Source organism: Arachis ipaensis, chromosome B08, assembly GCF_000816755.2.
Source record: "Arachis ipaensis cultivar K30076 chromosome B08, Araip1.1, whole genome shotgun sequence".
Classification (NCBI taxonomy): Eukaryota; Viridiplantae; Streptophyta; class Magnoliopsida; order Fabales; family Fabaceae; genus Arachis; species Arachis ipaensis.
Window position 1 is genome coordinate 103,639,228 of NC_029792.2, and position 15,117 is coordinate 103,654,344.

General features: G+C 37.7%; 1 protein-coding gene and 1 long non-coding RNA gene across 3 annotated transcripts in view; both read left to right on the forward strand.

Annotated features, from left to right (window-relative positions):
• Positions 1 to 13,437, forward strand: part of LOC107612273 — a 22,815-nt gene extending 9,378 nt beyond the window's left edge. Inside the window, exons 2-3 of one of the 2 annotated variants that reach the window (XR_002352798.1) lie at positions 11,663 to 11,786; positions 13,120 to 13,437. This is a non-coding gene — a long non-coding RNA (uncharacterized LOC107612273). Of the gene's footprint in view, positions 1 to 11,648; positions 11,787 to 13,119 lie in introns of both variants that reach the window. The other variant, XR_001613668.2, reaches the window with a different exon arrangement.
• The window catches only part of LOC107611819 (non-specific lipid-transfer protein 8), a 1,109-nt gene continuing 464 nt past the window's right edge, over positions 14,473 to 15,117 (forward strand). The window contains exon 1 of the mRNA XM_016313709.2: positions 14,473 to 14,894. Coding sequence (XP_016169195.1) covers positions 14,557 to 14,894 — 338 coding nt within the window. The 5' untranslated portion in view covers positions 14,473 to 14,556. The remainder of the gene's footprint in view (positions 14,895 to 15,117) is intronic.

The following is a 15,117-nucleotide window of genomic DNA, read 5'->3' on the forward strand; positions in this document are numbered from 1 at the left end:
CTCCTCCAGGGTTGCTTTCTTCATTTCCACGTTTAAGCTCCAGTTTAAGGTTAAACTGGAGCTTAAACGTGTGCGACTATTTCTCTCCTCCAGGGTTGCTTTCTCATTTCCACGTTTAAGCTTCAGTTTAACCTTAAACTGAAGCTTAAACGTGGTCGACCCAATTGCTCCTCCAGGGTTGTTTTCTTCATTTCCACGTTTAAGCTTCAGTTTAACCTTAAACTGAAGCTTAAACGTGTTCGACATTTCACACTCCTGGGTTGCTTTCTTCCATTTCCACGTTTAAGTTTCAGTTTAACCTTAAACTGAAACTTAAACTTCAACTTAAACGCCACTTTTTGAAAGGGGTTTCTGGGCCAAATATATTGAAGTTTAAGTTAGCATTTGAGCACAAACATTAACTTAAACATATTATGGTATGAAACCCAATTGAATATCATGGTTTATGGGATTGGGCCTGAAGGATTGATGAGTCTGGAGCTTCAATTTGTTGAGTCTTGTGTCATTACTTGATTATCACTAAGTTGGTTCAATGAATGTTACAGAATTGGATCAGTAGCCTCATCAGGATTATGGATCATAAACCCAAAGCAAAAGGAAATCAGGGAAAAGCCTCAAAGCCCAAGAAACACAACAGAAGCTCAATTTAGAAAGTGTATAAATAGGATAGAATTTAAGTTGGTTGACACTGGCACTCGAAAGAGGATTTTACACACGGAGAACTTTGGATCATTTTCTTTTGTAATTGAATTCAGAGCTATGACTCACTAAACCCCTTTCATTGGGTTAGGGAGCTCTATTGTAATTCAATGAATCAATAATAGTTTTATCTTCTTCTTCAATCTTTTCTCTTGAATTTTGTTAGAAAGCTTCTCGATCTAATTCCACTGGGTAGCCAAATACTTACTCATGTAAACCCTAGTAGCTAGTTTATTATAAATAGGACCTCTTACTATTGTATTAGGCATCTTTGGACACCTGGTTCTTAGATCACAGGGGGCTGGCCATCTCGGCCATGCCTGGACCTTCACTTATGTATTTTCATACGGTAGAGTTTCTACACTCCATAGATTAAGGTGTGAAGCTCTGCTGTTCCTCAAAGATTAATGCAAAGTACTACTGTTTTCCATTCAATTCGCTAGAGCGTTGGTTTATGTTCTTGGTGATTGGGTATCTTCTTTTTAAAATCTTTTTCAAAAATAATTTTTCTTTGATTGAATCTTGTGCCAAACTTTAAGTTTAGTGTTTTCTTGTTAATCTTTTTATAATTTTCGAAAATTTTATTGAAGTTTTCTAAAAATTTTAAGTTTGGTGTTCTTTCTGTTGTTCTTGTTGTTCTTATGAATCTTCAAAGTGTTCTTGAGCCTTCTTTGTGTTTAGATCTTAAAATTTTTAAGTTTGGTGTTCCTTGGTGTTTTTCCTCCAAAATTTTCGAAAACAAGGAGCATTAGATCTAAAAATTTTAAGTCTTGTGTCTTTTGTGTGTTTTTCTCTTTCATCATTAAATTCAAAAATATCTTTTCTCTTTATTTTAATTAATTTTCGAAATTTTCCCTTAAAAATTCAGATTTTTATTTTAAAACTTTTTGTTTCATCTTATCTTAGTTTTAAAATTTCAAAAATCATATCTTTTTCAAATCCTTATCTTATATTGTTGACTTTTTCAAAATTCAAAATTCAAATTTTCAAATTTCAAAATTCAAAAATTTAAAATTCAAAATTTAATTTTCAAATTTAAAATTTAAATTTCAAAACTTCCTAACTACTTTCTCTCTCTTCATTTTTCGAAAATCCGCACCCACATCTTTTTAATTAATTAATTTAGTTTTCAATTTTCTTTTATTTCTTTTTCTTCTAATTTTTGAAATTATACTCAATTTTTCATTTATTTTATTTTATTTTATTTTAATTTCGATTTTCAAAAAAAAAATTAATTTGCAATCCGCATCATCTCCCTTTTTCCATCATGAACATAAGTGGAAATGAACAGTCCAGAAGGACTCTGGGGTCATATGCTAACCCCACTACTGCTTCATATGGGAGTAGTATCTGTATACCCTCCATCGGAGTCAGTAGCTTTGAGTTGAATCCTCAGCTCATTATCATGGTGCAGCAAAGTTGCCAGTATTCCGGTCTTCCACAGGAAAAACCTACAGAGTTTCTGGCACAGTTTTTACAAATTGCTGACACAGTATATGATAAGGAAGTAGATCAGGATGTCTACAGATTATTACTGTTTCCATTTGCTGTAAAAGATCAAGCTAAGTGGTGGTTAAATAACCAACCTAAAGCTAGCATAAGGACATGGAAATAGTTGACAGAAAAATTCCTGAATCAATACTTCCCTCCAAAACGGATGACACAGCTAAGGCTGGACATCCAAGGCTTTAAACAAGGAGATAATGAATCTCTTTATGATGCCTGGGAGAGATACAGAGAGATGCTAAGAAAATGCCCCTCTGAAATATTTTCAGAATGGGTGCAGTTAGACATCTTCTATTATGGGCTTATAGAGAAAGCTCAGATTTCTCTAGACCACTCAGCTGGTGGATCTATACATATGAGAAAAACAATTGAAGAAGCTCAAGAGCTCATTGATATAGTTGCTAGAAATCAGCATCTGTACCTAAGCAGTGAATCTTCCATGAAAGAAGAGGCTAAAACAGTAACTGCTGAACTCAGTCCTGCAGAACACATTACAGAATTCAATCAGCAATTAGACTTTCTAACAAAACAGCTGGCCGAATTCAAGGAGATACTACAAGACACAAGAATGGCTAATCTGAATATAGAAGTACAGTTGAAGCAAACAGAACAGCAGTTATCAAAACAAATAACAGAAGAGTGCCAAGCAGTTCAATTAAGAAGTGGGAAAACATTAAATACCTCACTTCAAGGCAGCAAGAAGCCAAGAAATGAACAACCGGCTATCCAAAATCCCTCTGAGGACAGTAAGAGCCCAGAGAAGAATAACTCTGGCGTTCAAATTCCAGAAACAGGCAAGGAGTTGGCGTCAAACGCCCAATGGAAGCTCAGTTCTGGCGTTCAAATGCCAGGAACAAGTAAGGAGTTGGCGTCCAACGCCACTCCAGCTTCTAACCCTGGCTTTCAAATGCCAGTGAGGGATCAGACACCTGCAAGTGCTGATAATAAATCCCTCAAGAAGGCTTCGCAACCTACCTCTGTAGGAAATATACCTGTAGCAACTAAGGTTGAGGAATACAAAGCCAAGATGCCTTATCCTCAAAAACTCCGCAAAGAGGAGCAGGATAAGCAATTTGCCCAGCTATGCAACATCCAGACACATCAGACGACTGCTTAGGCGTTGATATTATTGACTCCCTGGTGGAAGAGGTTCATATGACTGAGAGTCTCGAATCAGAGCTAGAGGACATTTTTAAAGATGTTCAGCCTGATCTGGAGGAACCAGAGGAAATAAAAGAACCTCTGAAAACTCCTCAGGAAGAGGAGAAACCTCCTAAACCCGAGCTCAAACCACTACCACCATCCCTGAAATATACATTTCTAGGAGAAGGTGACACTTTTTCTGTAATCATAAGCTCTGCTTTAGGGCCACAGGAAGAGAAAGCACTAATTCAGGTGCTAAGGACACACAAGACAGCTCTTGGGTGGTCCATAAGTGATCTTAAGGGCATTAGCCCAGCCAGATGCATGCACAAGATCCTATTGGAGGATGATGCTAAGCCAGTGGTTCAACGACAGAGGCGGCTAAATCCTGCCATAAAGGAGGTGGTGCAGAAAGAGGTCACTAAGTTACTAGAGGCTGGGATTATCTATCCTATTTCTGATAGCCCCTGGGTGAGCCCTGTCCATGTTGTCCCTAAGAAGGGAAGAATGACAGTGGTTCATAATGAAAAGAATAAACTGGTTCCTACAAGAACAGTTACAGGGTGGCGTATGTGTATTGACTACAGAAGGCTCAATACAGCCACCAGGAAGGATCATTTTTCTTTACCATTCATAGACCAGATACTAGAGAGACTAGCAGGTCATGAATATTACTGCTTTTTGGATGGCTATTCAGGTTACAACCAAATTGCAGTAGATCCTCAGGACCAAGAGAAAACATCATTCACATGTCCTTCTGGAGTGTTTGCCTACAGAAGGATACCTTTCGGTCTGTGTAATGCACCTGCAACTTTTCAGAGGTGCATGCTCTCTATCTTCTCTGATATGGTAGAGAAGTTTCTGGAAGTCTTCATAGGAGGTCCCAACCTTGCTCTGATTATCTGTGAGGCTCCATGAGAGCTCACTGTCAAGCTATTGACATTAAAAAAACGCTTGTTGGGAGGCAACCCAATGTTATTTAATTATATCTATTTATTTTCCATTGCTATTTTATGTTTTCTTTAGGTTGATGATCATGTGAAGTCACAACAACAAATGGAAAATCAAAAACAAAATGAAAAACAGCATGAAAAATAGCACACCCTGGAGGAAGATCATTCTGGCGTTTAAACGCCAGAAACAAGCATCTGTCTGGCGTTTAACGCCAGAAACAAGCACCAAGCTGGCGTTTAACGCCAGAAACAAGCATCAGTCTGGCGTTAAACGCCAGAAATAGGCTACATTTGGGCGTTTAACGCCAGAAACAGGCAGCAGTCTGGCGTTAAACGCCAGGATTGCACAGTAAGGGCATTTTGTACGCCTAATTGGAGCAGGGATGCTAAATTCTTGACCTCACTGGATCTGTGGACCCCACAGGATCCCCACCTACCTCACCATTCAAATTCAAACCATTCCCCTCCCAAACCCACCCATTCACACACTTCCATCTCCTCCATCTTCTCCACTTCTTTCTTCTTTTGCTCGAGGACGAGCAAACCTTTTAAGTTTAGTGTGGTAAAAGCATTGCTTTTGTTTTTCCATAATTCAGTGGTAGAGCAATTGACTGCAGATCAAAGAGCTATGAGGAAAGAGCAACAAAGGCAAGGAAGAGACATAGAGGAGCTCAAGAGCACCATTGGTTCTTCAAGAAGAGGAAGACGCCACCTTCATTAAGGTGGACCCATTCATTAATCTCCTTGTTCCTATTTTCCTCTTTTTCGTTTACTATGCTTCATGTTTAATTATGTTTGTGTCTTTACTATATGATCACTAGTATCTAAGTGTCTATGTCTTAAAGATATGAATGTGCTATGAATCAATCACCTTTCTTAAATGAAAATTGTTTTCTGAAAAAGAAAAAGAAGTACATGAATTTCGAATTTTAAAATAGTTTAATCATTTTGATGTGGTGGCAATACTTTTTGTTTTCTGAATGAATGCTTGAACAGTGCATATGTCTTTTGAATTTGTTGTTTATGAATGTTAAAATTGTTGGCTCTTGAAAGAATGATGACAAAGGAGAAATGTTATTTGATAATCTGAAAAATCATAAAAATGATTCTTGAAGCAAGAAAAAGCAGTGAAGAACAAAGCTTACAGAAAAAAATGTGAAAAAAAAAGAGAGCAAGAAAAAGAAAAAGCAAGCAGAAAAAGCCAAAAGCTCTTTAAACCAAAAGGCAAGAGCAAAAAGCCAATAGCCCTTAAAACCAAAAGGCAAGGGTAATAAAAAGGATCCAAGGCTTTGAGCATCAGTGGATAGGAGGGCCTAAGGGAATAAAATCCTGGTCTTAGCGGCTAAACCAAGCTGTCCCTAACCATGTGCTTGTGGCGTGAAGGTGTCAAGTGAAAACTTGAGACTGAGCGGTTAAAGTCGAGGTCCAAAGCAAAAAATAGAGTGTGCTTAAGAACCCTGGACACCTCTAATTAGAGACTTTAGCAAAGCTGAGTCACAATCTGAAAAGGTTCACCCAGTTATGTGTCTGTGGCATGTATGTATCTAGTGGTAATACTGAAAAACAGAGTGCTTAGGGCCACGGCCAAGACTCATAAAGTAGCTGTGTTCAAGAATCAACATACTGAACTAGGAGAATCAATAACACTATCTGAATTCTGAGTTCCTATAGATACCAATCATTCTGAACTTCAAAGGATAAAGTGAGATGCCAAAACTGTTCAGAAGCAAAAAGCTAATAGCCCCGCTCATCTTATTAAGACTGATCTTCATAGATGTTTTTGGAATTCATTGTATATTCTCTTCTTTTTATCCTACTTTATTTTTAGTTGCTTGGGGACAAGCAACAATTTAAGTTTGGTGTTGTGATGAGCGGATAATTTATACGCTTTTTGGCATTGTTTTAGGTAGTTTTTAATATGTTTTAGTCACTTTTTATTATATTTTTATTAGTTTTTAAATAAAAATCACATTTTTGGAATTTACTATGAGTTTGTGTATTTTTCTATGATTTCAGGTAATTTCTGGCTGAAATTGAGGGAGCTGAGCAAAAATCTGATTCAGGCTGAAAAAGGACTGCTGATGCTGTTGGATTCTGACCTCCCTGCACTCGGAATAGATTTTCTGGAGCTACAGGAGTCCAATTGGCGCACTCTTAATTGCGTTGGAAAGTAGACATCCAGGGCTTTCCAGCAATATATAATAGTCCATACTTTGCTCAAGGATAGACGACGTAAACTGGCGTTCAACACCAGTTCCATGTTGCAGTCTGGCGTTAAACGCCAGAAACAGGTTACAAGTTGGAGTTGAACGCCCAAAACAGGTTACAACCTGGTATTTAACTCCAGAAACAGCCCAGGCACGTGTAAAGCTTAAGTCTCAGTCCCAGCACACACCAAGTGGGCCCCAGAAGTGGATTTCTGCACCATCTATCTTAGTTTATTCATTTTCTGTAAACCTAGGTTACTAGTTTAGTATTTAAACAACTTTTAGAGATTTATTTTGTACCTCATAACATTTTTAGATCTGAACTTTGTACTCTTTGACGGCATGAGTCTCTGAACTCCATTGTTTGGGGTGAGGAGCTCTGCTGTGTCTCGATGAATGAATGCAATTATTTCTGTTTTCTCTTCAAACACGCTTGTTTCTATCTAAGATGTTCATTCGGACTTCAATATGATGGATGTGATGATCCGTGACACTCATCACTATTCTCAACCTATGAACGCGTGCCTGACAACCACCTCCGTTCTACCTTCGATTGAATGAGTATCTCTTAGATTCCTTAATCAGAATCTTCGTGGTATAAGCTAGAATCCATTGGCAGCATTCTTGAGAATCTGAAAAGTCTAAACCTTGTCTGTGGTATTCCAACTAGGATTCAGGGATTGAATGACTGTGACGAGCTTCAAACTCGCGAGTGTTGGGCGTAGTGACAGACGCAAAAGGATCAATGGATCCTATTCCGACATAATCGAGAACCGATAGATGATTAGCCGTGCGGTGACAGCGCACCTGGACCTTTTTCACTGAGAGGACGGATGGTAGCCATTGACAACGGTGATCCACCAGCACACAGCTTGCCATAGGAGGAACCTTGCGTGCGTGAAGAAGAAGACAGGGAGAAAGCAGAGATTCAGAAGACAAAGCATCTCCAAAACTCCAACATATTCTCCATTATTGCACAACAAGTATTTATTTTATGCCCTTTCACTTGTTACAATTTAAACTAAGAATTATTATTGATATTATATCCTGACTAAGAATTGCAAGATAACCATAGATTGCTTCAAACCAACAATCTCCGTGGGATTCGACCTTTACTCACGTAAGGTATTACTTGGACGACCCAGTGCACTTGCTGGTTAGTGGTATGAGTTGTGAAAAGTGTGATTTACAATTCGTGCACCACCGACCATGAAAAGGGATTGCATAACGAAGGTCAAAACATGTGACAAATGCCAGAAGCATGCCTCCATCTCTACAAAGCCTGCCGAGGTATTACACAGCATGAAGGTAAGCTGGCCTTTCCACAGATGGGGTCTCGATATTCTCGGCCCATTTCCAATAGCACCAGGCCAGGTAAAATTTCTTTTAGTATCCATAGACTACTTCTCCAAATGGATAGAAGCACAGCCGTTAGCAAGAATAACGGCCGAAAAGGTACGATCTTTCATTTGGAAAAACATCATATGTCGATTCGGAATTTTAATAAGCTCGGCTCATTTCTAAAAAATTTTAATATACACCATCATTTTAGCTCGGTCGAACACTCACAAACCAATGGGCAGGCCGAAGCTGCTAACCGAGTTATACTGCAGGCAATAAAGAAAAAGCTCGATAACGCAAAAGGAGAATGGGTAGAGCTAATCCCAGAAGTATTGTGGAGTTACAACACCACAATACAAACTACCACGGGCGAAACACCCTTCAAGCTAGTCTATGGGTCAGAAGCATTAATCACTGTAGAGGTCGGAGTTCCCACATTAAGAACCAAACTATACGATGAACAACATAACATAAACGCAAGAAATGCCGAGCTTGATCTGATAGAAGAGGACAGGGAAATCGCCGCCATTAAACAGAGAGCCCAGAAACAACTGGTAGAAAGAAAACACAATAAGAGAGTGGTGCCGAGGACATTCGAGGAGGGTGACTTAGTCCTCAGACGAACAAAAGAAGCCAGATGGCCTCCTTCACATGGAAAGCTCGCCGCAAACTGGGATGGACCATTCCGAGTATCCAAAGTGCTCGGAATGGGGGCTTACCAACTCTAAACACTACACGGCAATCCAGTCTCAGGAAATTGGAATATCTACTCTTTGAAATTGTACAGATCATGAACTGTAAAGTACGCGGATGAAGGTACTCTTTTTCTCCCTTAGAGGTTTTTTCCCAAGTCAGGGTTTTACGTAAGGAGGGTTTTAATGAGGCCGGACGCCCAAAATATCAAAAATCAAGTTAAGATCGATCAATAAGCAATCTGATCTTTTATCCTATCTATTTCTAACTTCCTATTATCTTTATCCTACTTTTACATAAATAAACATCAAAACCAAGATGCCACAATTATATGTATTATCAAAATATCAAACTGCCAAACTGATCCAACCTTGATCAGCACAAACAACGTATCTCAAATCCAAAACAACAAACAAAAGTCATACTACATAAATTAAACAAACCAAAAGTTACACAAATAGAACAAACTAAGGGAGCGAGACATTTTCATCATGATCCTCCACCGTTCCATCCACAACAAGCTTCCCATCAACAACTATTTTTGTCACATCCAGTCGGGAACAATCAAAATCAGGAACTAAAATAGCGACTTGGCTCACGGCTCAGTCAAAACCTGAGGCAAACATTTCCACACCCAACTCCTCTAATTCGTGAACTCGGGAAGTTAGCTGACCTTTATCCAGGTCACTATCCTTAATGTCAGACTGCAAAAGTCGGATCTAGTCTCTAAGACGATTAACCTCGTCCTCAGACGACTTCAACTTTGCCGTTACGTCCATAATCACCTTGTCTTTCTCCTTCAAAGCCTTCTCCATCATAGTGTCTTTATCCTTCAACAACTTTTCCAGTTCGGCAACTCTCCCCATACTAGCCTGCTGCTCGGCTCCGATCAATTAAGTAGTATGGCCAACACATAAACACATGAACAAAGGCGGTAAAAAAAGAGGGAAAAAAGAAATCGAGTAAATAAAGACAAAAACAAACATGAATGAACTTTCCCATGCCCTCCATTCCAATACGGCAAGTCATGAGCATATCGCCGGGGTATTGAGAAACCCTATCAAAAAGCTCGGCTATAGGGAACTGGTCACTCCACAGAGAATGAGTACTCGTCCCAGGTATGAAGCCATGAAGCCGCCTTTGTCGATCAAATACAGACCTAGCACCACCCGCAATATCCTTATCACATTCAGAAATAACCTCCAGAGATTGATCCGTTTCATCCCTTTTTCTCTTATGTGATGACACGGGCTGAGCAGTAGATTGAGCCGCCTCACCACCACCATCCTTGGAACCCCAGAAACCTCAGCATCCTTTTCCTTTTTCTTCTTCAAAAAAGATTGAAATCGGGAGGGATCAAGAAGAGGAGCTCGTCCACCTGCACAAATGAGAACAGTCAAAATAAACGTAATAAGTAAACAACAACAGTACAACAACCATCGTTACCTATGTAAGCTTTCAAACCATCACTATCACCCGCATCATGCAGACGAAGGAGTTCGGGAATTGATAAACACACCCCATCAGCAAAATATTCTATCAAAAACTCTAGCAAACACTCCTCCTCCTCACTTCGCTCAGTAGCCTCTAAAATTTGTGATGGCTCCGAACACCAGTACAATGGAAACCTTTCTATAAGCTCGTCATCCAGATAAAAAGGATACTCGGTCTCCAATGACCGGACCTTAACAAACAAAGATTTAAAATTCTTAAAGGAAGATTTATAAAGCAAGAAGAGGGATCGGCCGGGAAAACTACTCAGACATACCCACAACCCTTTCCTAACCCCTTTAGATTGAAACAGCAAAAAGAATAAAGAAAGGGAACAAGGAAAAGATAAGAACTCCATTAAGCACTGAAAAGCGCGAAGAAAGGCCCAAGAATTTGGGTGTAGTTGAGAAGGCGCACAGTTTAGTTGGGTCAACAAGTCACACTCGAAAGCAGAGAAAGGTAACTTAACACCTAATTCCGTGAAACAGGGAGTATACATGTAAAAATATTCCCAATCCCCCCTTCTTTCAAAAACCCTATCATCAGTCGAACAGGGAAGCAATTGAATGCCCACACCAGAACCCTCTCTCACAACTTTCAAACCTTCTAGTTCATGCATGGATGCAGAATCTACATACGAAGAAGAATGAGTTTTCACATCATCATGAACCCAATGATATGGGTTATCTTTCTTCTCCTCAACAGCCATCTTTTTCTCTTTCTCTTTCGCCATTACAGAAGCAAAAACAATAAATGAGGGAGAAAGAACTAACCTCTAGAAGTCATAGTCGAAGTTAAAACCGAAAGAAGATGAGGCAATAAAGCATTAGTTCCAAAACCAAAAACCAAATGATATTACCAAGCCCACTAACTTAGTGGGTAAACCGAGTGACAATCGTTAAATGCCTCGAAAAACCAAAGGGATGCATTAACCACGACGCACCAAACAAGACAAGAAACCCTTGACTTCCCTTGACTTCCCTTGACTCCCAAGACCAAAAACAGGCCCAACAACCAAACAACCAACCCAAACAAAAACCAAAGAGAAAACCCAGTTGATCAAAGCTTGCCTGTCACCCAAGACATGGAGACAAACAAGCTTGGGAGATATGACGTGTACCCCTAAGAACTCGCCAATTATCCTTTCATCCTCACCAACCAAATATTTCGGAACTCATATCAAAACCTAAAATGGAACTCAAACACAAATTACACACGTGACTAACGTCATCTTCAGTCCGTTACTAACAACGGCACTCGCCATAGATATCGGAACAAACGCAAGGGAGAACTACCCCCCACTCATCTATAAAACACAAGCCAAGCAACCCTTAAGGGACAGGTCACAAAACTCACTCTAATTTATTACTTTAATCTCTTATTATTCATACACTTACTTGAGCGTCGGAGTGCTTTTTGCAGGTGCTCCCGCCGCCGTGTTTCATCATACCGAGGTTATTCCTGGAGACTGCCTCCCTGACGACGTATAACTCCAACAAGAGCTAAGCAGCCTCGTTGGGAAACACATACCTCGGCTGGACTCGAACGGAACAACACTATAAGTTTGTTGCCCTCGGTTATGTTTTCTTGATGTATGGTTTAACTCATTTTGCAGTACCCTTATCGTAGGATATATCATTTTTTGACTATGAAACAGTTGATGATTTGACAAGTAGACTTGGGGCAGATTGTCAACAAGTATCAAAGGGTTATTGGAAATGATCTTAACTTGATGTTGCGCAATGTTCTTTAGGTTGTATTAGTTGTAGAAGATGAACTACCCATAGAAGTTATCCCACATGTTAGTGTTTTACACCCTTATTCTTACTTTTGAGTTTATGTTGTGTTAGGGTTTCATTTTATTGGTCATTACTCGTTATATCTACTGCTTCTTTAATTTGTATTTGAATCTATTTTATACTCATTCTTACTAATTTGGAGCTTAGTGCTTTGATTGTTTCTTATTTGTCCTTGAGAATCTTGGTTAAAGAAAGAAAAGAAAATTGAAGTTTATTTGCCATAGATTTTGCCACAGGCGCACTATGTATTAGATTTGATTTGTTTGTGATTCTGAGAACGGATATGCAAAACTACAGATTTGTCATCCTCTCTTGCTTTATTTCTTGTTTCAGTGATAAAATAGCTTGCTTTTCCCCAGCTAATGAGCCAAAATATGATCTATCTTTTTCATCCTAACAACTTATGAATATGATGCATCACTGCTTTTAACCTTATATATGAAAAAGTGAGGTTGAAAATATTGATGGCTTTGACATTGTGCTGATAGCTGTATATAACATATTTTAAATTCTTTATTTGAGTTAACTGATTGTACTTTGATATGGCAGACTATTGATATAGGAAGAATGTTATTATGAATCATTGTCATGTTCTTTCCCTCAACCTGATTTTGGGACGTCTGATTTGCCTTACCAGAATGGAGAAAGAAGCTGGTTTTCTTCAGAGTCTCAATCATCTCAGATGGGCCGGGATCCAAGAGGAAGATAAAGTTTGTTGTTTGATTAACTAAATGACAGTGAACAATTCAGTCAATGTTGCAAGTGAAGGGTGGGTGCCTTCCTCTTCCATCTATTCTATGAATATTTATTGGGGATTCAGGATCCTAAGAGAAAAGTTGTAGTGTGGACTCAAAATAATTGGACGTACTGCATTTACCGGTAACCATTAGTGGATTTCTTTGAATAATTTCAGTACAAATGCATATCCACCAGAAGTATTAAGTTGATCTTCTATTCATAGGAATGCATGAATAGTTTTTGCTGTATATTGCAGATGTTATGATTCAGTTAAACTTTTGTGAACACAATTTTTTAAGCTTGCATTCCTGATTATGACTTTATGCTCTCTAAATTTAATTTGGTTTCTGTTAATTATGTAATATGGATATATAGGATTGTAATTCGTTAGTTCCGTTTTGATTTCTTATTGTGGTGCACTCTTTTTAGGTATATGGTGAGATGCATCACCAACTTTTAGCTGGAATGCAGGTTAAGAGAATGAAGAAACATTACATGTATGCCATCCCACATGTTAAAAGACTTAAATTAGTTTTCTCATCTTGTTAGGGAACAGGTTCATTAATCTATTTGGTGATTTTGTCTTGTCTGCTTGGTTTATGTACATGGATGATATGCATCATGTTAGGAGCAGTTATGGTACATTATGAAGAGTAAAGTTTTTGGTTGATTTTCTGCAAATATGTCCATTAGAAACTTGCGATTCTATTTCTTGTGTTAATTTCAAATTAAAAGAGAACTAATAGATGCAGCATATCTAAAAAAGGAGTGTATCTATCAGAAAATTCCATTCATGAATGCCATGACTTCCCCTTAGTTGGTTCACACAATAGAGGCTAATTAATTTCTATTTTAGAGCTGTCAATCTGTAAAGACTAAAGAGTACTATATGTCGTGTATATGTGATATAATAAAGAGTAATCTTAACGAATCAACTTTTATCAACAAATATCAGTTAATTTTTTAAAATTATTTTATTTATTTTAAATTTTATATCATAAATTTTTAATCATAAAAAATTAGAGCCCGCACATTTAAGTCCCCATAGGTAGAATTATATATGGGCTTCCAACATGATAGTTTGGACTATTTAAGAAAAGTCCAATGGGTCAATGGGTCAACGGGTGTTTTTTTAATAGGTAAATTTTTTTTAAATAGCTTGCTTCACCTTAGTTTCGTGGTCACGGCATCATGTTGAAGAATTATTTTTTTTTTGGTGACATAAGAATTATGAATTGAGGTGAATATAGATCTGAATATAAAATTTGAATATTTTCGTAAATCCTTACAATCTGTTGCAGTTTACGTCTGAAAGTTGTTTATTGATAAACTACTATTGTAACTATTTTAGAAATGTTGTATTTAAATAATTTTAGTCTCTACTTTATTTAAATGTGCAATTTGTCCTAAATGTTATTTTTTTAAAAATATTGAAAAGATAATTAAAAGTTCAAAAAAATTTTTAATCGCAAAATTTTAAAAAAAAATAGAAAATAAATTAAGACTCTCACTATTTTTTTTTTTTAGTTTACTGGCCGTGAATCCTGCACATGGTTCTGCTCTGCTCTTGGATGGTTCATTGTCACCGCTACAAACAAAGTGTGCAATAATGAGAAACAACTTTTACAAGATTTACTACCAACCAGCACATAATTAAATGTCCATAGTGATCAAATTTCTATATGGTTTGAAAACCGTAAAATATTTATATATGCACCAATTATCTTGTGCAACTTATATTACTTGTTGAAAATGAATAACCCCTTCTTCGTTACTTCCACCTAATCTTGAAATTTTAACAATTTCTTGTACAATTAAAATCAAACTTATCTTTCTTGTACTCTATTTAACAATTTTATTTTAACAATTATTTTTACTTGTAGTTTTTAGCTTCCTCTGATCCTATAAAAATGTCTAAACATGGACAACCAATGCAAATTGAAACCACCATCACCACCACCACATATAACAATTAATTAAATAAGCATGAAATCAGTTGCTGCTACATGTGTTCTTATGATTTTAGTGACCTCAGTAACTAGTTCTGAGGCTACAATTTCATCATGCAGTGATGTGATTAAGAACCTAAAGCCTTGTGTGAGTTACTTGGTGAGTGGAAGTGGTAAACCACCAGGACCATGTTGCTCTGGCGTTAAAGCTCTTGCAGCTGCCGCAGCAACCTCTGCTGATAAGAAAACTGCATGCAACTGCATCAAATCCACTTCCAAGAGTCTCAACATTAATTCACAACTGGCTCAGGCTCTCCCTGGAAACTGTGGAGTATCACTTCCCATCACTGTTTCCCCCAATGCTGACTGCTCCAAGTAATGAAAATATCACTTATTAATCGTTTTTTTTTAATAAATATTTTAAATATTTTATTTACAAGGTATAGATAATTTAAATTATAGATTTTAAAATTTATATTATTAAATCATGTATCTCAATATATATAAAACTTCTAGCAAATGGTTACAAAGAGGGCGCTGTTTATTACTTTATTGTATACCTGTACGGCTTAAAAAAAATTTTTATATTTAACACAGT